This window comes from Oncorhynchus mykiss, chromosome 15 (assembly GCF_057628025.1).
Source record: "Oncorhynchus mykiss isolate SJ-2025 chromosome 15, ASM5762802v1, whole genome shotgun sequence".
NCBI lineage: Eukaryota > Metazoa > Chordata > Actinopteri > Salmoniformes > Salmonidae > Oncorhynchus > Oncorhynchus mykiss.
In genome coordinates, this window is record NC_143036.1 from 57,781,297 (window position 1) to 57,806,105 (window position 24,809).

A 24,809-nucleotide genomic window follows, 5' to 3' on the forward strand; every position below is an offset into this window, starting at 1 on the left:
CCCCTGTGTAAAAATAGCAGGCGCAGAAATAGTCTGTGTGCTGGCATGCTGCTTGGGTAATTCCCGCTTCAGTTTTCCCCCTGATGCATGTTATCTGCAATGCACCTAGGGAAGCTGATGGGACCATACATTCTCCCAAAACATCTCAATTACTAACTCCCTGATGAGAAATATGGTAATACAGAGAGACAAATGTGAGCACACACACACACACACACACACACACACACACACACACACACACACACACACACACACACACACACACACACAGGCCAACTGCCTTATGAGAAATATGCTGATACATTCACAGTGCAGAGAGAAATTACCCAGGGAGATAGACTCTCCTGCTCCATATTGTATGGCTAAGATTGGACAAGACTGCACCCCCTCACCCCATCATGTCCCCACTCACAGCTATAGGACTATCATTATACAATGTCTTCAGAAAGTATAACACCCCTTGACTTTTTCCACATTTCGTTGTGTTACAAAGTGTGATTAAAATGGATTTCAATGTCATATGAACGATCTACACAAAATAACTCTGTAATGTCAATTGGCGACATTTGATTGTACAACATTTGCCATTATTCTTTTAAAAATTCTTCAAGCTCATTTTCATTTTCAGGTCATGCCATAGATTTTCAAACAGATTTAACTGTTAACTGTAACTCGGCCACTCAGGAACATTCACTGTCTTCTTGGTAAGAAACTCTAGTGTAGATTTGGCCTTGTGTTTTAGGTTATTGTCCTGCTGAAACGTGAATTAATCTCCCAGTATCTGGTGGAAAGCAGACAGAACCAGGTTTTCCTCTAGGATTTTGCCTGTGCTTAGCTCTATTCCATTTCTTTTTTGTCTACAAAAACTCTACAAGCATACCCATAACATGATGCAGCGACCACCATGCCTGAAAATATGGAGAGTGGTACTCAATAATGTGTTGCATTGAATTAACCCCAAACAAAACACTTTGTATTCAGGACAAAAAGTTAATTGCTTTGCCACAGATTTTGCAGTATTACTTTAGTGCCTTGTTCCAAACAGGATGCATATTTTGGAATATTTTTAACCTATACAGGCTTCCTTCTTTTTACTCTGTCAATAAGTTAAGTATTGTGGAGTAACTACAATGTTGTTGATCCATCTTCAGTTTTCTCCTGCAGCCATTAAACTCCGTAACTATTTTAAAGTCACCATTGACTGGCCTCATGGTGAAATCCCCGAGCTGTTTCCTTCCTCTCCGGCAACTAATCCATTTTATATTCAGCCTGTAACACAACAAAATGTGGAAAAAGTCAAGGGGTGGGAATACTTTCTGAAGTGTATACATAGTGTATCAACAGCAATAAGTGTTCTTTGGTGCAGAAGATCTTACAGATACACAGAAATATGTGGGTATACAACATAGTGTATAAGCAGCAATACAGTACATTATACATTGGTGCAAAAGAAACAGACCATACATTGACTTTGGAAACATCTAAATGTTGATGTCAAAAGAAGACAACCACTTATATAAGTACTTTAATAGGACAATGATTTATTCTATTTACTCATAGACACTGCACCGGACTAAACAATTGCATTTTATTTTTTTAATATCTTTTCAATAATTCAAATACACGAGCTGTAACAGATCAAAAGTAATCGTCATATAATTATCATTTTAATTTCCTCAATTTACATAATCTCATGTACAAGACCTAAGTACACTCCTTCACCCCAAAAGTTTTTCACTTAGCCATGGAAACTGAAAGACAGAGGCTGTGTCCCAAATGATACCCTACTCCCTATACAGTGCACTACTTTTGACCAGAGCCATATGGCCTTGTGTGCCCGGGTCAAAAGTAGTGCACTATATCGGGAATAGGGTGCCATTTGCGATGCAAGCCAGAGACAACGCCTGTCCTTGTGCAACACTAAACTCAAAGTTCTCCAGCAAACGCATGCATTTTCTCAAAGAATCCCTTTAGAAAAATATTAAGCTGGTTCTTAAAATGCGGTGGAGCAGAAGGCTAACTAAAATAAGACACTAGAACCTTCGGTGTAAATGATTTTTAAAAACGACTAAACCATGATGATTTTTACTACACCAAAGAACAATTTACAGCACATGTGCACTAGCAACAGTTGTAATTCTTTTTTTCTTTTTACATGAAAAAAAAGACAGTTATAATTTTATCAACATCATTTGATATTTTTAAAAATATGTATTTGCGTTTCCTTATTGCCCCCCTCCCACACTCTCTCCCTCTGATACAAAGAATATCTTTACCAACAAACAAAAAAAATTGTTGCATATGTCACATCATAGTCAAGCAGTGATGGTGGAGTGGACAGGTTTGGGGCGGGACGGTGGGAAAGGGGCGGGGGTTGGAGCAGGGGGTGTGGCATTCGCTTCAGCAGTCTCAAGAGCCACGTTCAGTTCACCGACGTCAGCCATCTTGGAAAACGTAAAAGCATAAAGAAAAATATCCAACGTCATTAGGAAAACGACAAGTTCTCGATTAAACCTCCCGAGATCTCACAGCTGAGAAATAGAAATCAGCTCGCTGGATATTAAAGTGTCATTCAATGCATTTGCACTGATTTCGTTGTACTGATTTGGAATGGTTACAGGACTCCATCCCCGCCAAGCGCTGAGAGTGTTCTAGCTACGGTGATAGCTGAGCTATCAGTCACGACAAGACAGAATTATCAGAGAGCGTCAAACCCCAACAGCTCAATAAACACTTTCAGTCAGTCATGTTTGGTAGACTGGTACAGGAGTTTTCTTTACACTTTGAATTTAATTTCCCATAACAAACCCCCATTTGTTGGTAAAGTATGGAGGCTTGTGTGGTACAAATCAGGAACAAAACAAACGTCATACTGTCTGTAGCAAACCAACATGCACTTCAAATGAACAGAGACCTTCAAAATAAAAGTCTAATCACAGTTTTATCCCCATATTCAGAAGAAAATCATCTTTGTATCAAAATGGAATGGACTCAAATATCAGTGTGTTCATATAAGACCTCTTCTTCTCCCCTCAGTCAATCTGCTTTAGCATGTCCACGCTGCATAAAACAAGACAAAACACAACATTGGAGTTTGGATAAATTCATCAATGTATCTATAAAAACCTCAATAAACCCCCAATAAAAGTAACAATAAACCCATTTCAAGGTCAGGCATCATGTGGGTGCTGCTTTGAACGATAAACCACAACAAATGAAGTAGTCAACTCTGGTGGAGAGAGAGGAGGATAGTTTCAAAATGGCAGCAAAGGTATTCAGTATTCACAATGGCCATTCGGTTAGAGAGGACAGGACGGACAGGAGAGGAACAATCATCTCTTTCATACAAGTAGGTACATAAGTCAGCTCTGAGAGAAAGGGCGAGTGTGATATGCTAGATCACCAATATATACAGCACACACACACCGAGGACTCAACCCTTATTGCTCATGCTAATGTCACACATACACATACAGGGGAGAGCAATGGGGTCATGCGCACACACACGCACACACACACGCACAGAGCCCTGCCCACACACACAGTAGCCGTCCCTATTTATTTTACTATGCTTGTGCGGACCAAACCATTGATTCCCACTCAAAATCCTATTTCCCCTAACTCCTAACCCTAACCTTAACACTGATTTGCAATATACAGACAGAGCAGAAAGTTGCAATAAGCCTGTGCAACCCAAGGTTTGATACCAGCACAAACAGAAACCCTCTTAAACCTAACCTTAACCTGAACCCTAACCCTAAATGTAATCCTAAACCCAAACCTAACCCCTGAAAAGGCCTTTTTCCTTGTATGGATCGGCTAAATGTTTCCACTTGTCTGAATGTTCCTTGTTTTACGATCCTTGTGAGGACTTCTGGTCCCCACAAGAATAGTAAAACCAAAAACACACACACACAGGCACACACAAAATCCTAACCCCAAAACGTAAACCTAACCCTTAAGCCTAAAATAGCATTTTAGCAAATTCAGGACATTTAACAAAGTCCAGACTTTTCAGAAATGTCCTTGTTTTCCTACCTTATCAGGCCATTCTGGTGAATTGTTAGGACATTATGATCCTGATAAGGTTGGAAACCATGTACACACACACCCACACCACACACTTTTCAGGACGTTTTGGGGAGTAAAAATGTATTCCAAATCAAAATCCTATTTTCCCTAACCCCTAACCTAACCATAACCCTCATTCAGAGTATGTGAGCAGAGTTTAGTGGCAGGAAATCCCGTTTATCGCTCATGCAAATAAATCGAATCCGAGTCACTGAGTCAAGAGGGGGTGTCCGAGACCGGGAGGGTGACAAGAGGTTTCCGAGACCGAGTCAAGACCGAGACCAGTAAAATGCGAGTCCAATTCAAGACCATGATTGTAATTTTGTCAAATCACCACAATAACAAGAGTTCAAAATGTCCAGTATTTCTGTGTTCATATTTCAGAACAACATGTGGATTCTTTAGACATTCAGAATGGTGAAGAAATGTATGATGAGGAAAATAGAGCCATTCTACAAATATACCTAACCCAAACACAGTGGGGAACAATGGGCCTTCTACGCGTTCAGAGAAGGGCTAAGAGTTGATAAAATAATGATTATAATAATATAATAATAATGATAATTATATTATTATTTTCAATGATGTTCTGATTTGTTCTGAAGGAAAGGGTTAACACTGAAGAGAAAAAAAAGATCCAATCAGGATTTTCTTTGCTGGTCTCTGGGGAGATAAATCTAGCTGGATAAGTCAGCCATTGGCAAGTCCATCAGAAGCTAGATAGAGGCATCTGCCATTCAACTGTATTTGGGAAAAATATTGGAGTGACAGTGGAATCAACCAATCACATTTTGACTTAATGGGTGGGACCGCTTTTCCAAAATGTATGGAAACGTCAGCCTTCTTGAAGGCCCAACAGGTCACTGCGCATTAGCGAGCAGTAGTTTTCCCACAGTCTAGCTAGCATTTGTTGTTGGCTAGTTTGCAGCAGCTGCAGCAGGTGTTATCAAAGAGGCTAGTTTGCTAATTTGTTAGCTTCGCTCTTTTCAAGAATAACTGTCAACAAGAAGCTGTGTTTCAAATGATCATCATCTGGTGAGTGGAACTGTGTTTTTTATTGCAGCGTGTTTGTGGTGTTAGCCATCTCTTTGAAAATAACTTGGGTGTGTGAAACATTGTTGCATTTAAAGTGGAACCGACAGCATTTTAGCAACATGACATCTTATTCCATTCTGTTCATCTACATACACCCTCAAGAAGAATGACACTTTTTAAAAAACATTTTCTGACAAGCGATCACATTTTCATACATTTTTAGAATGTTTGGGAATTATGTATACTAAGGCATTTTTGGAAATTCTATAGCAATACAGAGTGGGAAAGTGGCCGTGCATTTGGACAATGCAGTAAATAAAAAAAGTAAATAAAAACATCTGTCTTGTCCAGGACCGGAGTCTACACAGACCGGTGCGCTATAGTCAAATCAGAGCTACAGTAGGCCTTTAAACAAACAAGCCATTTGTCACATGGGCCTGCCATCATTCACTTTGAACTGGACTGTGTGTTTACAGGAAGTTGCAACAGCGTGACTTTAGATCATTAGAACGCATTCACCAAAAGCCACAAAATTGTAGCCTCCTCGTCCTTCTACAGCTTGTCTGCCAATGCATGCTTGTCCCAACCAAGCACCAAAGCTAACTGGTTAAAGTTGGCTAGCTTGATAGCTAGCTACTTCCAAACACAAATGAGAGAACACCTCACTCTGACCATTTTACTCACAGTAGCAGAGCTAGTTAGGCTTTTTACATTTTATCTAGAGCATTCTTGACTAAATCTTACTTTTTTTGTCTACATTTACTGATACTGGTAATATTCAGCGGGTGTTGCGCATTCGTAAATTCATCAGTTGTTCTGCGCTCTGGCACACTCAGGCGAGAGCTCTCTAATATTGGAGTAGATAGCCAGAGTGAATTTGTGAACGCAAGAGATATGCTAACTGGGTAACACTCATTCAAGTTCTTGCTAGCTAACCAAATGACACCTGCATCTCTAGCTGTGTATAGCCACCGATATGAGGGGAAAAAAGTCAGTCACTCACCCATTCCTCCAATGGCATGACATCCCGCTAGCAGCTAGCTATCTAGCTAACTTTAGCTTCCGTGTTTTTAGCCTGCTACATACATAGATATGCTAGCCTATTAGCCACGTTATGACTGACTTGTGACCATTGCCCTTGCTAGTTTGATTGTATTGACATTCCCAGAGTTACATTCATCCATTTTTGTCCAGAATATTGAGTCTTTGAAATTGAAACAGTGCATCCCGAATTGGGGGCGGTGCGGTGGGAAAGGGGCGAACAATGTACCAGGCCAGCTGTGATTTACAACCTGACAGCAATATGTTTTGGACAACCAAGAAATGTATTGGTGAATTATATTAATCATGCATTGAACTGCATCCATCTATTCTGCCAACAATGCCTTACTCTATGTCATGGAACGTTGAGTCAAATTTAAACTATTTGAAAAATATCATATGAAGTTGGTTTTGTACATTTTGATTGGGAAATGCTTAATGGTTGTGTTTTTGTATTCTTATGATTGGGAACTAATGTTTTATTATGTCCGAGTTTATTGACTACTTATCCTTTAACGTCATGCTGTGTGTGACTGCTGTCCTTCCATCAGCCCTATGCAATGGTGTGGTGGTGCCTGGAGAAGTGGGCATACTCACATTTTGCTAAAAAAGTTCCCAGACGGCACGCCTAGGGCACCCTGTGTGAAAACCCTGTTTCCTACGTTTTTTAAATGAGTTTCCCATAGATTTATCAGATTTTCACTCTCAAAATCACACCTATTTAAAAAAAATAGAAAATATACTAAAATGTGATGTTCTAAGTCCACAACAATGCTTCAACCACATCAATCTGATTGGGTGGACCTGTCGGGGCCTGGCTCCCCATTGGGTGGGCCTTAGTCCACCCAGGCTCATCCATGTCTAGCCTACTAACCAACACTTTGGATCAAACTTTTTTCAATACCTGGTTTGCATACCCATTGTTGCCTTAGTTATCATTTACTAGTAGAAAGTTGAAACGTCTTACCTACCCTACCGGCTACAGATGGCATTGTTCTGTGAGCTGCTCCATGCCAAAACACGTTGAGAGCTGCACACTTTTGCTGCCAGCAGATAATATTCCGCTAAAACTAGGCTATGTGTGCTGTGCACATGTGAATATATTTCACATGCTTTGCGATTGCGTGGGCTACTTTGTGCATGATTTCTCTATTGTACTATGTAATTGATAAGACGTATACCTCCACTACACTGCTATGATACGCATCAGTAGGGATTAAGAAGTCAGTATACGCAATGCCCACTGAAAAAAGTGTGTATACAGTTTATACCCGTGTATAGCCTTCCCTACACCACTGGCCCTTTGTGTTTTATAAAAAGTCCACTCTCCTACATGAGTGTGATGGTATTACAGTTGCTGTCCTTTCAGAATCACCAACCTGTCACACACTGAAGACCTATAGGTTCACCACTGTACTAACCTGTCACACACACACTGAAGACCTATAGGTTCACCACTGTCACACACTGAAGACCTATAGCTTCACCACTGTACTAACCTGTCACACACTGAAGACCTATAGCTTCACCACTGTACTAACCTGTCACACACTGAAGACCTATAGCTTCACCACTGTACTAACCTGTCACACACTGAAGACCTATAGGTTCACCACTGTACTAACCTGTCACACACTGAAGACCTATAGGTTCACCACTGTACTAACCTGTCACACTGAAGACCTATAGGTTCACCACTGTACTAACCTGTCACACACTGAAGACCTATAGGTTCACCACTGTACTAACCTGTCACACTGAAGACCTATAGGTTCACCACTGTACTAACCTGTCACACACTGAAGACCTATAGGTTCACCACTGTACTAACCTGTCACACACTGAAGACCTATAGGTTCACCACTGTACTAACCTGTCACACACTGAAGACCTATAGCTTCACCACTGTACTAACCTGTCACACACTGAAGACCTATAGGTTCACCACTGTACTAACCTGTCACACACTGAAGATCTATAGGTTCACCACTGTACTAACCTGTCACACACTGAAGACCTATAGCTTCACCACTGTACTAACCTGTCACACACTGAAGATCTATAGGTTCACCACTGTACTAACCTGTCACACACTGAAGACCTATAGGTTCACCACTGTACTAACCTGTCACACTGAAGACCTATAGGTTCACCACTGTACTAACCTGTCACACTGAAGACCTATAGGTTCACCACTGTACTAACCTGTCACACACTGAAGATCTATAGGTTCACCACTGCAGAAACATGTCTATAATAGATATAAAGACTGTTAACACACTGTCTTAGTGTTTCCAGAAAGGAGTGTATATATTTGGCCTGGTGAAGCGGTTTTATGTGCTGACTGAATGGAAGCTGATAATTATGAGTTTTTTTATTGCGCTGGTCTCAGAAAGAAATTATGAGTCCTCACTGTCCTAGAACAAGTCAAGGCCGAGTACAAATGTATCCAAGACCGATGAACTCGAGACCCGAGTACTACAACACTGGTACATATTCTAAATAGGTCAGGAGCCAGACATGGAGCCTAAGAAGGAATGGAAATGAATTACTTATGCTATATTATTTCAATTATTTCAAGGCTATAGCTTACAAAGAAATACATTGTGAAGCATTAGCGAGTGCTACACACTAGGCTGGTAGGGAGTCAGGGACATTAAGCTCTCAGCATTTAAACAATATTTTGTTGTATTAAATCATAGTCTATAAATTGTGCATATCGGCTGTGACTTACTTAGAATTAAATACAAATTCAATGAAAAATGCCAATCAAAACAGAAAGCTCCTTGAAAGTTGGAATATGCCAGGCCTATTGGGACAAATCAATTGTGTTGTATAGATAATAGAGCAAAAATGAAGTAAACTTTTAAGAGATCTGATTTTTAGTTGATAAATACTTTGCTACAATGACACACTTTAATTAGCACCCACCTCGTTCCTTTCTTTTAGCATGTGCCCGTAATAAGTACACCATCATGCTTTCGAGATATGTCTCTTTTCAGATTCCACAAGGATTCTTTAGTTACATCACCACACTCCCTCTCTTGCTCTTGGTCCTCATCTTTGTAAGTCACCTTGATTTTGCACCTGTGTGTTTTATCAGTTTCTTTAAGAAAATATTGAACGAACTCCATGACAGTAGTTAAAGTAAGGGGCTTAAATAAAAATGCATGCTTGCCCGGGCATGCCCTGAGCTCATGAAGTGAGCGCTACTGGAGCGAAATCGAAGCGGGCGAGAAGGATGATGAGCTTCAGTCAAATTGGCCACTCCTCCACTCCACTCCACTCACATACTCTGCCCTTAACCTAACCTTAACCTTAAGCCCAAACCTCTAACCCTAAACCTTAACTCCTAACCTTAAACTTAACCCCAAACCTAACCCAAACCATAAACCTAACCCTTAAGCTTAAAATTGGATTTTAACAAATTCCGTCCTGACTTTTCAAACATTTTCTTGTTTTCCTACCTTGTCAGGACATTTTGGTGACTTGTCCAGACATTCTGGTTCTGATAAGGTAGGAACATATGTACACAGTGCATACACCCCTTGCTCTCCTTTTTGTCAAAATATTTTAAATGTCTTTTTCTTTTCTCTCCTACTCCACACATTTCAGAACATACAAATATACATCTCCTCTAGTCAAAATCACTGCCTTAACGAACAATAAAAAACAAAACAAATTCCACCTCCCCCATTCCAGTTTTAAGACATCACATTTAAAGACACACAATATAGAAAAATTAGTAATGGTAAGTTCTCTCTTGAAGAGTGTTTGGAAGGAGTAGCTGCAGTTAGTTAGTTAGCCAGGTGGCTAAATGCTCTCCATTTGTGTGTCCGTTGCTAGGCGCTAATCTCAGTCGCCACGGCAACACAGTCTCTCCCCCACCAACAAATCCAAGGCGGGGCTTTGTGCTGCAGCTTTACACTGCAATGTGATTTCACCACAAGAGCAGACGTGTAGTAGCTCCGTGTAGGAAAACAAAAAGTGTCCTGCAGCCCACTAAACCACCACACCTCCCCTTACCCCTTTCCCTCCTGCAAACGCCCTTCTCTGATTGGAGCTGGGAAGGGTCTCGCTTCTCTATCTATCTCTTTCTCTCTCTCTCTCCGTTTTAGGACTACCATGATGGTGATGGTTGTGGGTGGGGCAAGGGGCCTAGAGGGCAGACACCCTGACGATGTTGGCCTGGGAGTAGTCTGGGGAGGAGGCGGAGTCGTCGTCCTCGGGCGTGGTGACGGGCGGCATAGGCAGCGTGATGACGGCCGCCGTGATGTAGGGTTGCTTGCAGTTCAGAGGCACCGTCTCCTCAAACTTAGCGTTTAGACTGGAGCGACTGGAGATAGAGAGAGCGGGGAGAGTGGGGGAGGGAAGGGACAGCGGGGGAAAATGTGGAGAATTGAGAAAATAGGGGATGACAAACAGGAAGGCAGGAAAGTACAGAAAAAGATGCAGAAAATAAGTCAGACATAGAGAAGAAGAAGAAGAAGAAGAAGAAGAAGAAGGAGGAGAGGTGAAAAAAGACAGGGATAGAGAGAAAGAGGACGGCCAGCCAGAGAGAAAGTGGTCCAGTGTTTAGTATCACAGAGAGAGGAGACAACTGTCCATTCCATGGCCAGGGTTCCCAGACCAGACCAGTCGAACCACACATACACGGACACCATGCCACAGCTGGACATAGCCAGCATACCAACACACTGACTCACCATGGGAAGAAACTGTCACAGTGTGTGTTTGCGTGTGTGTGTGCCCTGCTGCCATAGCAACCACTATGAATGCATATTTATGTGTATATTATGTGATCTATGAATATGTATAAAGTAGATGTGTGTGTGAGTGTACCTGTGAGTGTACCGATCGGTCTTTCTGTGAGGGTGTTGGTGAATGGAAAAATGCAGAGTCGGGCGCAGGACACAGATATGAGTAATAGTCCGAAATGTACTCAAAATATAAGAAATGTTCCAACAAGGAAAAACACTATAATCCAGAGCACAAAAAACACGAACCCGCATGACAAACAATAACGCACAAAACAGAGAGGGAAGCCTAAGGGTTAAATAAGGAACATAATTAATGGAATGGAAACCAGGTGTGTATGATAAAGACAAAACAAAATGAAAATGAAACATGGATTGGTGGTGACTAGAAAGCCGGTGACGTCGACCGCCAAACACCGTCCGAACAAAGAGAGGGACCGACTTCGGTAGAAGTCGTGACACTTTCATTATATTCGAGAATGTGTGTATGTGTCTGTATACAGTCTGTGTGTTTATATAGTTTTTAGTTTAGTTTATTAGGATCCCCAGTAGATACTGCACATGCAGCAGCTACTCCTCCTGGGGTCCACATAAAACATACACATACATCACCAAGTACAGAACAGTTAAAGACAAGAACATTAAATACAAATAAATAAATACATACATCAAATAAATAATATGAAACCAAGAGTTTTAGATGGATTTAAGGCCAATTTATTGTTAACTACTCATTCTGATACTGACTGTATAAAGCCCTGCTAAGAGTCTCAGTGAGCTCACTCGTTGTAGGTGCTGATGTGTAGCGTGTGCAATCATCAGCTTACATAGTACTTTTAGCTTCTTGTAAAACAAGTGGGAAATAATTTGTACACTGCATGTATGTCTGTACCTGTTAGTGATGGGTCTCTCTCTGATGTGGATGGTGCTAAGCTCCTGGATGCTGTTCCTATGCCCTCCAGTCATGTTGGAGTTGGGCACGTTGAAGCTCTTCCTCTTGTTGCGTCGCGAGCAGCACGACAGGCCTTGGGAGGAGGAGCCAGAGGAGAGGGAGGGGGAGAGATGCGGGTGCTTCGCCATGGAAACCTCCAGTAGGCTGGTCTCAAACGTTTGCTCATCCACAAACTCATGATTCTGAGGGAGAGGGGGAGGATGGAATGAGAGAGAGAGATAGAGAGACCACATGTTACTTTTGTGGACATGGCTCGAGCCAAAGCAAAAGTGCCAACTATGGCATCCATATTAGGAGATTTGCCTGAAATCTGACGACTTCCTAATATGTATACCATACTCTACTCTTAATGAATGGCTTCTTCTTCTTCATGAACATAGAGCATAACAGCAGTGGATAAATCTCCTATTCTCCACCACAGTCATTTCGAAAGCATTGTTCTTACCGTGGTCTTTTCCAGGCAGTGCAATAGGTGATTGTGGTGCGTATCGAACATGGGGTTGGCTTTGCACACCAGCGCCTGGCCTGCTGCCTTTGATGCCTTTTGGGCACAAAAACAAAGATTTATGCATAGTCACACTACAAAACATGCCCCTCCACAGGGTAGACAGGGGACCAACCAACCAGAACAGGAGACAGAGAGAGACAGGGCTAATGCTCTCACAATGTTATTGCAACCTTCTGCTGTGGCACAGGGACAATGTGAGAACATTAGGGTCTGTCCATCTCCATTGATCTCTCCCCTCCAAGCTCAATGTCCTCCCATGGTTTTTGATGAATCACTCAATGGTTCCAACTCAGCCTTTCAACAACAACAAAAACATTTCAAGACGTCTGTTGTCGATGTGAATACTGGTAGGCCTTTTTGTCCTGTCGGTGTCTGTCTTTCTGTTTTTCTGTTGGTCAGTGTTGACTCAAGCCTCATTTGACCCACGGGAGTCACCGTAGCCTTTCCATACTGGGCCGGATTCAATGAGACACAGGGGAATGAACCAAGGAGAATATGTCTATAAAATCCTGTTCTTCGGACATGTGGAATTTGGAACTCAGAACTTGGAACTTAAGTGTGGGACACCGTCCTCCAATAAGCTTCACTGCGTCACTTTGACCCCGCCCCCGCATGTAGCGTTAGTCGCTGGCTGATGACATGCATCTCATTCCTCCATGTGATGGTGATCCATGACGCGTTCTGATGACGCCATACCCATAGCCGTGCCAAAACGTGGGCAATCCAAAATGCATGTGAGAACAAAATTAACACATGTGAAATGAAATAGCAGAAAAAGGAGAAGAAGATTAAGAAAATCAAGAGCAGAGAAGTAGAGATGAGGGTGGTTGCAGAGAGACCCGTTTCACCATTCGAAGGTGAAGGGAGGCCGCTCTCTTCCCCCACCCCCACCTTGGGGCCAAGCCTCATGGATTGGGTGCACTGACACCGGTGAGGAGCGGAATATGAGCCGCAGCCATTCACCCCCAGTTCCATTAGTAGGCACCAGAGCCCCAGTGCAGCCTCGGTGGGGGTGAGAGAGAGAATAAGGGAAAGAGAGAGAGTGGGGGTGGTAAGTCGTGAATAGTGACGTTAGAGAGGTGGGACACCATGGAAGACGCAACAGCTCTGAATGAGAGAGAGGGGAAGGGGGAACCCCCTTGCCACCCATCTCCCGATCGGGGTTTCGGCATGCACTAACCGGCATTTCATGGACCCCCCCAAAAATAAAATAAGAAGAAAGTTTAAATAAGTTAAACACCAATCGGCGACGGTTGCGTTTCCACGGTTACCCCGTAGCTTTTATACTGCAAATAAGTTAGTCCCTCCACTCTTCTTCGCAGCAATTCTACCAAGCTTGATTTTCTGTTTGTGAACAAAACCACACGTGCATTTGAATGTGTGCCACTGAATGTGTGTGAGTGTGAGTGTGTGTGTGTGTGTGTGTGTGTGTGTGTGTGTGTGTGTGTGTGTGTGTGAGAATGAGTGTGAAACAGAGAGACCCATAGCTCTTGAAAGACAATAAAGATGTCCCCCAGTCATAGATGTAAATTGCAAGCCTGTAAATCCCACTATCTGACAATGGCTAGATGTAAACCTTGTATTGCAGCTGTATTCATCCAAGGCCACTCTCTTTTATGGTGAATGTTGGTGAATAAAATAACTTGGTATCCACTATGCACAGACAGGCCCATGCATGCAGCAGCACAGCTAGAGGAACACACAGCGAGGTTCAGTAGCACACACACAAGCTATCCATGTATTTCTGTCTAACATCCATGTTTCCATTCAAACCCCAGAGCTCAGTCATCATCCCTCCTAAATGGAATAACAGATTGTTGTTCTTGGGAGGGAGCTACTTACTGGACGCACAACAGGGGCTAAGTTATCACCCCCCCTCTCTCTCTCATTCTCTCCTCCCCTCTCTCTCTCATTCTCTCCTCCCCTCTCTCCCACCATTCTCTCCTCCCCTCTCTCTCTCATTCTCTCCTCCCCTCTCTCCTACCATTCTCTCCTCCCCTCTCTCTCTCATTCTCTCCTCCCCTCTCTCTCTCATTCTCTCCTCCCCTCTCTCCTACCATTCTCTCCTCCCCTCTCTCTCTCATTCTCTCCTCCCCTCTCTCCCACCATTCTCTCCTCCCCTCTCTCCCACCATTCTCTCCTCCCCTCTCTCCCACCATTCTCTCCTCCCCTCTCTCCCACCATTCTCTTTCTCTTGCTCCCTTTCTTCTCCCCCTTTCCTCGTCTCCGTCTGTCTGTCTGTATTTCTGTCTGTATTTCTGTGTCTGTCTGTCTGTCTGTCTGTCTGTATTTCTGTCTCTGTCTGCCTGCCTGCCTGCCTGCCTGCCTGCCTGCCTGTCTGTCTGTCTGTCTGTCTGCCTGTCTGTCTGCCTGTCTGTCTGTCTGTCTGTCTGTCTCTCTCTCTCTCTCTCTCTCTCTCTCCCTCTCTCTCTCTGTCTCTCTCTCCCTCCCTCTCTGTCTGTCTCTTTCTCTAATTAAGTCTCCTGTGTGGATTTAGTGATCTAATTCAAAGTCCTACTCCAGTCTCCTTTTCACCTCATTTACTTAAGGGGACTGAAGAGACTGAAAAGATTTGACATGGGCCCTCAGATCCTCAAAAGGTTCTACAGCTGCACCATCGAGAGCATCTTGGCTGGTTGTATCACTGCCTGGTATGGCAACTGCTCGGCCTCCGACCCCTCTTGTACGCTGCTGCTACTCTCTGTTTATAATCTATGCATAATATACCTACATGTACATATTACCTCATTTACCTCAACTAACCGGTGCCCCCACACATTGACTCTGTACCGGTACCCCCTGTATATAGCCTAGCTTGTTATTTTACTGCTGCTGTTTAAGTAAGCATCTCAATGTTGTATTCCGCGCATGTGACAAATACAATTTGATTTGATTTGAAAAGGCACATCTCAATAAGTGGTCCGGGTAAGTCATGACACAAGTGTGTGTACTTTACTGTATTCATACTTGGGATAAAGGGAAAGCAATAAAATCACTGGAGGACATCTTTAAGAGTGAGGGAGTAACCGTGAATTATCTTGTAATATGATGTGTGTGTATGTGCGTTAGGCCACTCCTTCACACATAAAGACGTCTCTGTGTTGCTCTAATTATTGATGTGGAAGTCGGGGTGGTCCCGTATAGCCCATTACGGTTAACATACCAGAGGAAGCACACACACAGACACACATGACCATACACTATCCCACATACACACTGAGTTTGTACACACACACTAACACAGAAGCCTGGTAATCTTCCTTTGGTCTCCACTACACTCTATGTGTGTCCCCCAACAACCCACTCTCTGCTTTTTCCATCTCTGCTGGAGTGTGTGTACAGTATGTATGTGTGAATAGCAGCATGTTTGCGAGTTCCATTCCATTCTTAGACACACACAGACATCGCTTACAGAGAGAGTGATTTTTTCCCCCCTAGGATCACGCCGACACCACATACAGCTCTGTTGGACCCTTCCAAGTCAGGGTTCATGACCTTTATGGCCCAGGACCTATGGTGTCATGGCAGGCGTGAGGGTGGGACATTGTTGGGTACCTTTTGGGCGCGTCTCTTGTCTGCCCGCTGGCTCTGGTGGTAAATGCGGCTGAAGTTGGACACGATGACGGGCACGGGCAGAGCGATGACCAACACACCGCTCAGGGAACAGACAGAACCAACGATCTTCCCTACAATGGTTTTAGGAACCATGTCTCCATATCTGTACAGAGAGAGAGCGAGAGAGAGCGAGAGAGAGCGAGAGCGAGAGAGAGAGAGAGAGAGAGAGAGAGAGAGAGAGAGAGAGAGAGAGAGAGAGAGAGAGAGAGAGAGAGAGAGAGAGGGGTTAGGACTTAAGGGTGGGGGTTTTATGCACATACAAATTGATGACAGGAGCTGGACAATAGTTTTTAAATTAATAGAAAAGAAGGGACTGTCTACAGGGGCAGCAACACTGTGAGCATACAGGACCCATCTTCAATCAGAAGACCAACACACTTACTCAACATTGAGTGTGTCATTTTAGAGAACATTCAACCATTTCCTAGTAGACCTAGGTCTTGTCATGGTAATCTTTACCATGTATAGATTATGTATAGATTAGAATAGGTAAACCCAGAGAAAGTACAATATACAACCACTTGATGGCACTAGAGAGCTATAGAGCATCCACCCCTGGCCTGCACATTATACATGATGGAAGATACAGTAGATATGAAATGTTATGCTTATGGTGTATGTTTGCTGTAGTGCTGGGCTATAATGCATCGCCCCGTGGTAAAAATACTTCCAGGAAATTTCAAAGAGGAAAACGTCTGAAAAGGAAGAACCCTATTCATTTCAAGGTCCAAAATAACACAGAAAATGCCAGGCACAAACCTCTCTGGTGAATGGTCTCTTGGCCTAGTTTCTCTTTTGCTATATCATCTTCCCTTTCCCCTCGTCCCTCTTTCTTTCGCCCTCTTTAAAAACATGTCTCATTCATTATTGGACACCTCCACGTTCCCTCCTTTCCTTTTCATCCTCTCATTCAGCCTTTCTCCACGTACTCTATTCCCATCGTTAGATGCAGGGACTCCCGAGTGAGAACACAAAGTACCGGAGTGTTTCTTTTGGAAGTGCCGGAATGTTCTTTAGAGCGAGCCTAATGACAGAGTAGCACAGTCACAAACCAACAGAGAGCCTCTAAACCATCTGTAGACTAGCAGGGAGAAAGTGTTTTTCTCCATCTCCCTCTTTCTTTCTCTTTCTCACTCTTTCTCTCTATTTCTCTCTCTTTCTCTCTCTTTCTCTCTCTTTCTCTCTCTTTCTCCCTCTTTCTCCCTCTTTCTCTCACTTTCTCACTCTCTCTTTCTCTCTCTTTCTCACTCTTTCTCACTCTTTCTCACCACAGAGCTGTTAGAATGTACTTAGTCAGTGATTTTGGTGAGTTTGGCCTCTAGACACTGGCCTGCACTCACACATGCTAACTAACTAACTAACTAACACGCAGACACACACGGACATACACGCAAACACACGCACATACACGCAGACACACACGCACATACACGCAGACAAACACGCACATACACGCAAACACACGTACATGCACGCAGACACACACGCACATACACGCAGACACACACACATACACGCAGACACACACGCACATACACGCAGACACACACGCACATGCACGCAAACACACACGCACATACACGCAGACACACACACACATACACGCAGAAACACACACACATACACGCAGACACACACATACATACACGCAGACACACACGCACATACACGCAGACACACACGCACATACACGCAGACACACACATGCATACACGCAGACATGCAAACACACACGCACATACACGCAGACACACACACACACATACACGCAGAAACACACACACATACACGCAGACACACACATACATACACGCAGACACGCATACATACACGCAGACACACACATACATACACGCAGACACACACACACATACACGCAGACACACGCATACATACACGCAGACACACACACACACATACACGCAGACACACACGCACATACACGCAGACACACACATACATACACGCAGACACGCATACATACACGCAGACACACACATACATACACGCAGACACACACACACATACACGCAGACACACACACACATACACGCAGACACACACACACATACACGCAGACACACACATACATACACACAGACACGCATACATACACGCAGACACACACATACATACATGCAGACACACACATACATACACGCAGACACACACGCACATACACGCAGACACACACATACATACACGCAGACACACATACATACACGCAGACAAGCATACATACACGCAGACACACACACATACACACACACACATACACACACATTCATACACGCAGACACGCACACGCATACACGCAGACACACACACACACACACACATACACGCAGACACACACACACGCAGACACACATACATACACGCAGACACGCACATGCATACACGCAGACACACACACACACACACACACACACACACACACACACACACACACACACACACACACACACACACACACACACACACACACACACACACACCACTGCATGGTCTCCATAAGCCCTCTCTGTCAGTAAATGGGGTTTCAGTAGTCTCAGGGGTTTCAGTAAATCCCACCACTGTCTGTCTGCCTTCCGCTCAGTGAGTATGCCCGCCGATTTACAACCACGGCAGCCCCTGAAACCATGGCAACACACCCTCACAGCCGGGCAAGGAGATCTTCAAAACTCACAGAGATTCCTGTCTGATGAGTGATGTCATCTCGGCACGATCCTGAGGGTCAGTGTCGAGCTGCATGGATATGAGTTTGCATGAGCACAGAGTGTGGTTAGAGCCCTCCATTAGACATGAGTTTGAATGAGTTTAAGAATGAGTTAGAGTCCCACCTCCTTTAGGATGAATTTGAATAGGAGTATATAGTATATATATAGTATAGTATATACTAGTGTATATATAATATACTATATAGTAGAACTACTCCTCCTTTAGATACAAGTTTGAGTCTTATATATGAGTTTATAACACCCTTATTTTTGATAATATCTGTAACTGTTAGAGTATGAGTTTTAAATATGAGTATGGTATGAGTTTAAATATGAGTATGGTATGAGTTTTAGATATGAGTATGGTATGAGTTTTAGATATGAGTTTTAAATACGAGTTTAAATATGAGTATGGTATGAGTTTTAGATATGAGTATGGTATAAGTTTTAGATATGAGTTTTAAATATGAGTTAGAGTATGTGTATGGGTATGAGTTTTAAATATGAGTATGGTATGAGTTTTAGATATGAGTATGGTATGAGTTTTAGATATGAGTCTGGTATGAGTTTTAGATATGAGTCTGGTATGAGTTTTAAAAATGAGTATGGTATGAGTTTAAATATGAGTATGGTATGAGTTTTAGATATGATTTTTAAATATGAGTTAGAGTATGGGTATGAGTATTAAATATGAGTTAGAATATGAGTTTTAAATATGAGTATGGTATGAGTTTTAGATATGAGTCTGGTGTGAGTTTTAGATATGAGTCTGGTATGAGTTTCAGATATGAGTTTTAAATATGAGTTAGAGTATGTGAATGGGTATGTGTTTTTGATCAAATTAAGGTTATGAGTTTTAGTACAAGTGTATCTCCTTGTGACTGTAATTGAATTCCTATGAAGAGCTGCAGGGCTCATCTACCCAGCACATGAAAGACTGTACCATAATTACACACACACAAAGAAGTCAAATTCTCCTACTAAGTTACTGTAATTAACCATGAAGAGAGAGAGAATAAGAGGAAGAGAGGGAAGAGGGCAAGGAAGAGAGCGAGGGAGGGGAATGAAGAGAGAGATAGAGAGGGAGAAGGAAAGGGGATACCTAGTTAGTTGCACAACTGAATGCATTCAACTGAAATGTGTGTGTGTGTGTGGGGGGGGGGGGGCTGAAGGGCAGATTTTTCCACCCTGCCAGCTCGGGGATTCGAACCAGCAACCTTTCGGTTACAGCAGGGAGAGCGCGATAGAGAGATGGAAAGAGAGGGGTATAGATAGAGAGAGGGGAGAGTGACGGAGATATATACTGTATATACACTACCATTCACAAGGTGGGGGCCTCTTAGAAATGTCCTTGTTTTTGAAATAACATCAAATTCATCATAAATACAGTGTAGACATTGTTCATGTTGGAAATATCTATTGTAGCTTATTTTGTTAATGGAATATCTACATAGGCCCATTATCAGCTACCATCACTCCTGTGTTCCAATGTCGCATTGTGTTAATGATAGGTGAGAATTGTCTGTTAATTGAATGATTAGAATATTCCGCCCTGAAACATATAATTGTATGGAATTGATTAGAATGTATAAAATCATAATCAATAAATGTGTAGTCCTAGTCAGAATTGGGGTAAAACAATATGTCTTTATGGTATTTTAAACACAGACTGTCTGTGCTTGGTGCCGACCTGACTAGAGATTTGGGAGAGAACGGGGAGTGGGGAACAAGGACAAGTTCACTATCTCTGTCGGCTGGGTAGTGAGACAGACAGTGTGTGCGTAGCAGGGCATGTGTGTGTGTCTGTTTGTGTGCATGTGTGTGTGGGTATGTGTGTATGTGCGTCTGTTTGTGTGTGTGCGTGTGCGTATGGCTGTGTGTATGTGTGGGCGTGAGAAGTCAATATAAAATGAATTGATTTGTATTCTTGACTTCAGAACGTTCCGTGAATAAACCTTTTTGACCATTTAGCTGGGCCTCCGTCTGTTTCATTCGACCAGGATCTTACAAATTCTGGTTTGCAGACTGAGAGTAATATAATTAAATTGGGTGATGTACCTGGAGAACATAATTTTCTTATCAGTTAACCAATCCAAGTTTATCATTTTAAAAGGCTAATTGATCATTAGAAAACCCTTTTGCATTTATGTTAGCACAGCTTAAAACTTTTATTCTGATTAAAGAAGCAATAAAACTGTCCTTCTTTAGACTAGTTGAGTATCTGGAGCATCAGCATTTGTGGATTCGATTACAGGCTCAAAATGGCCACAAACAAATCACTTTCTTCTGAAACTCGTCAGTCTATTCTTGTTCTGAGAAATGAAGGCAATTCCATGCGAGAAATTGCCAAGAAACTGAAGATCTCGTACAATGCTGTGTGCTACTCCCTTCACAGAACAGCGCAAACTGGCTGTAACGAGAATAGAAAGAGGAGTGGGAGGCCCCGGTGCACAATTTGAGAAACAGACGCCTCACAAGTCCTCAACTGGCAGCTTACTTAAATAGTACCCGCAAAACACCCGTCTCAACGTCAACAGTGAAGAGGCGACTCCGGGATGCTGGCCTTCTAGGCAGAGTTGCAAAGAAAAAGCCATATCTCAGACTGGCCAATAAAAAGAAAAGATTAAGATGGGCAAAAGAACGCAGACACTGGACAGATGAACTGCCTAGAAGGGCCAGCATCCCGGAGTCGTCTCTTCACTGTTGACGTTGAGACTGGTGTTTTGCGGATACTATTTAATAATGCTGCCAGTTGAGGACTTGTGAGGCGTCTGTAAAACTGTTATATCTTACGCTTCACGGAGTCATGGCTGAACGACGACACTATCAACATAGAGCTGGCTGGTTATACGCTGCACCGGCAGGAAAGAACAGCGGGGTCTGGTTAGACAAGGGGCGGCAGACTACGTATTTTTGTAAATAACAGCTGGTGCACGATATCTAAGGAAGTTTTGAGCTATTGCTCACCTCAGGTAGAGTATCTCATGATAAGCTGTAGACCACACTATCTAACTAGAGAGTTTTCACCTGTATTTTTCGTAGCTGTTTACATACCACCACAATCAGAGGCTGGCACTAAGACAGCATTGAATGAGCTGTATTACGCCATAAGAAAACAAGAAAACGCTCCTCGTAGCCAGGGACTTAATGCAGGGAAACTTAAATCAGTTTGACCAAATTTCTATCAGCATGCCTTTACTCCACACACAGAGATGCACACAAAGCTCTCCCTCGCCCTCCATTTGGCAAATCTGATCATAATTCTATCCTCCCGATTCCTGCTTACAAGCAAAAATTAAAGCAGGAAGCACCAGTGACTAGATAAATAAAAAGTGGTCAGATGAAGCAGATGCTAAGCTACAGGACTGTTTTGCTAGCACAGACTGGAAAATGTTTTGGGATTCCTCCAATGGTATTGAGGAGTACACCACATCAGCCATTGGCTTCATCAATAAGTGAATCGATGACGTCGTCCCCACAGTGACTGTACATACATACCCCAACCAGAAGCCATGGATTACAGGCAACATCTGCACTGAGGTAAAGGCTAGAGCTGCCGCTTTCAAGGAGCAGGACTCTAACATGGAAGCTTATAAGATATCCCGCTATGACCTCCGGCGAACCATCAAACAGGCAAAGCGTCAATACAGGACTAAGATCGAATTGTAGTACACTGCCTCTGACGCTCGTCGGATGTGGCAGTGCTTGCAAACCATTACAGACTACAAATGGAAGCACAGCTGAGAGCTGCCCAGTGACACGAGCCTACCAGACGAGCTAAACAACTTCTATGCTCGCTTCAAGGCAAATAACACTGAAACATGCATGAGAGCCCCAGCTGTTCCGGAAGACTGTGTGATCACGCTCTCCGCCTATAGGGAGGAGGTCCGAGACCTGGCTGTGTGATGCCAGGACAACAACCTCTTCCTCCACGTGATCAAGACAAAGGAGGTGATTGTGGACTACAGGAAAAAGAGGACCGAGGATGCCCCTTTCTCATCGATGGGGCTGCAGTGGAGCAGGTTGAGAGCTACAAGTTCCTTGGTGTCCACATCACCAACAAACTAACATGGTTCAAGCACACCATGACAGTCGTGAAGAGGGCACAACAAGACCTATTCCCCCTTGGGAGACTGAAAAGAGTTGGAATGGGTCCTCAGATCCTCAAAAGGTTCTTCAGCTGCACCACTGCTCGGCCCCCGACCGCAAGCCACTACAGAGTGTAGTGCAAATGGCCAGGTACATCACTGGAGCCAAGCTTCCTGCCATCCAAGACCTCTATACCAGGCCCTACAAATTGTCAAAGACTCCAGTCACCCTAGTCATAAACTGTTCTCTCTGCTACCGCACGGCAAGGGGTACCGGAGTAACAAGTCTAGTTTCAAGTGGCTTCTAAACAGCTTCTACCCCCAAGCCATAAGACTCCTGAACACCTAATCAAATGGCTACCCAGACTATTTGCATTGCCCTCCCCTCTCCCACTCGTTTACACTGCTTAGGTTGGAGTCATTAAAACTTGTTTTTCAACCACTCCGCACATTTCTTATTAACAAACTATCGTTTTGGCAAGTTGGTTAGGACATCTACTGTGTGCATGACACAAGTCATTTTACCAACAATTGGTTACAAACAGATTATTTCACTTAAAATTCATTGTATCACAATTCAAGTGGGTCAGAAGTTCACATACACTAAGTTGTCTGTGCCTTTAAACAGCTTGGAAAATTCCAGAAAATTATGGCATGGCTTTAGAAGCTTCTGATAGGCTAATTGACATCATTTGAGTCAATTGGAGGTGTACCTGTGGATGTATTTCAGGGCCTACCTTCAAACTCAGTGCCTCTTTGCTTGACATCATGGGAAAATCAAAAGAAATCAGCCAAGACCTCAGAAAAAAATTGTAGCCCTCCACAAGTCTGGTTCATCCTTGGGAGCAATTTCCAAAAGCCTGAAGGTAGCATGTTCATCTGTATGAACAATAGTTTGCAAGTATAAACACTATGGGACCACGCAGCCGTCATACCGCTCAGGAAGGAGACGCATTCTATCTCCTAGAGATGAACGTACGTTATTGCGAAATGTGAAAATCAATCCCAGAACAACTGCAAAGGACCTTGTGAAGATGCTGGAGGACACAGGTACAAAAGTATATATCCACAGTGAAACGAGTCCTATATCAACATAACCTGAAAGGCCGCTCAGCAAGGAAGAAGCCACTGCTCCAGAACCACCATCAAAAAGCCAGACTAAGGTTTGCAACTGCACATGGGGACAAAGATCGTACTTTTTGGAGAAATGTCCTCTGGTCTGATTAAACAAAAATAGAACTGTTTGGCCATAATGACCATTGGAGGAAAAAGGGTGAGGTTTGCAAGCCGAAGAACACCATCCCAACCGTGAAGCACGAGGGTGACAGCATCATGTTTGTTGAAGGAGGGACCGGTCCACTTCACAAAATAGATGGCATCATGAGGATGTAACATTATGTGGATATATTGAAGCAACATCTCAAGACATCAGTCCAAATGGACAGTGACCCCAAGCATACTTCCAAAGTTGTGGCAAAATGGCTTAAGGACAACAATGTCAAGGTATTGGAGTGGCCATCACAAAGCCCTGACCTCAATCCTATAGAAAATTTGTGGGCAGAACTGAAAAAACATGTGCAAGCAATGATGCCTGCAAACCTGACTCAGTCAGGAGGAATGGGCCAAAATTCACCCAACTTATTATGTGAAGCTTGTGGAAGGCTACCCGAAACATTTGACCCATGTTAAACCATTTTAAGGCAATGCTACCAAATACTAATTTAGCGTATGTAAACTTCTGACCCACTGGGAATGCGATGAAAGAAATAAAAGCTGAAATAAATAATTCTCTCTACTATTATTCTGACGTTTCACATTCTTAAAATAACGTGGTGATCCTAACTGACCTAAGACAGGGAATTTTTAATTGGATTAAATGTCAGAAATTGTGAAAAACTGAGTTTCAATGTATTTGCCTAAGGTGTATTTAAACTTCCGACTTCAACTGTATTACCTCAACTAACCAGTGCCCCCGCAGATTGACTCTGTACCGGTACCCTCTTGTATATATTCTAGCTA

The 24,809-nt window shown here is 43.1% G+C and overlaps 1 protein-coding gene across 1 annotated transcript in view; it reads right to left on the reverse strand.

Annotated features, from left to right (window-relative positions):
• Window positions 1-9,732: 9,732 nt before the first annotated feature.
• The window catches only part of LOC110490332 (A-type voltage-gated potassium channel KCND2-like), a 187,439-nt gene continuing 172,362 nt past the window's right edge, over window positions 9,733-24,809 (reverse strand). Inside the window, exons 3-6 of the mRNA XM_036944642.2 lie at window positions 15,923-16,085; window positions 12,305-12,400; window positions 11,800-12,041; window positions 9,733-10,486 (exon numbers count right to left, since the gene is read on the reverse strand). Of these exons, the coding sequence (XP_036800537.2) occupies window positions 10,309-10,486; window positions 11,800-12,041; window positions 12,305-12,400; window positions 15,923-16,085 (679 nt within the window). The 3' untranslated portion in view covers window positions 9,733-10,308. The remainder of the gene's footprint in view (window positions 10,487-11,799; window positions 12,042-12,304; window positions 12,401-15,922; window positions 16,086-24,809) is intronic.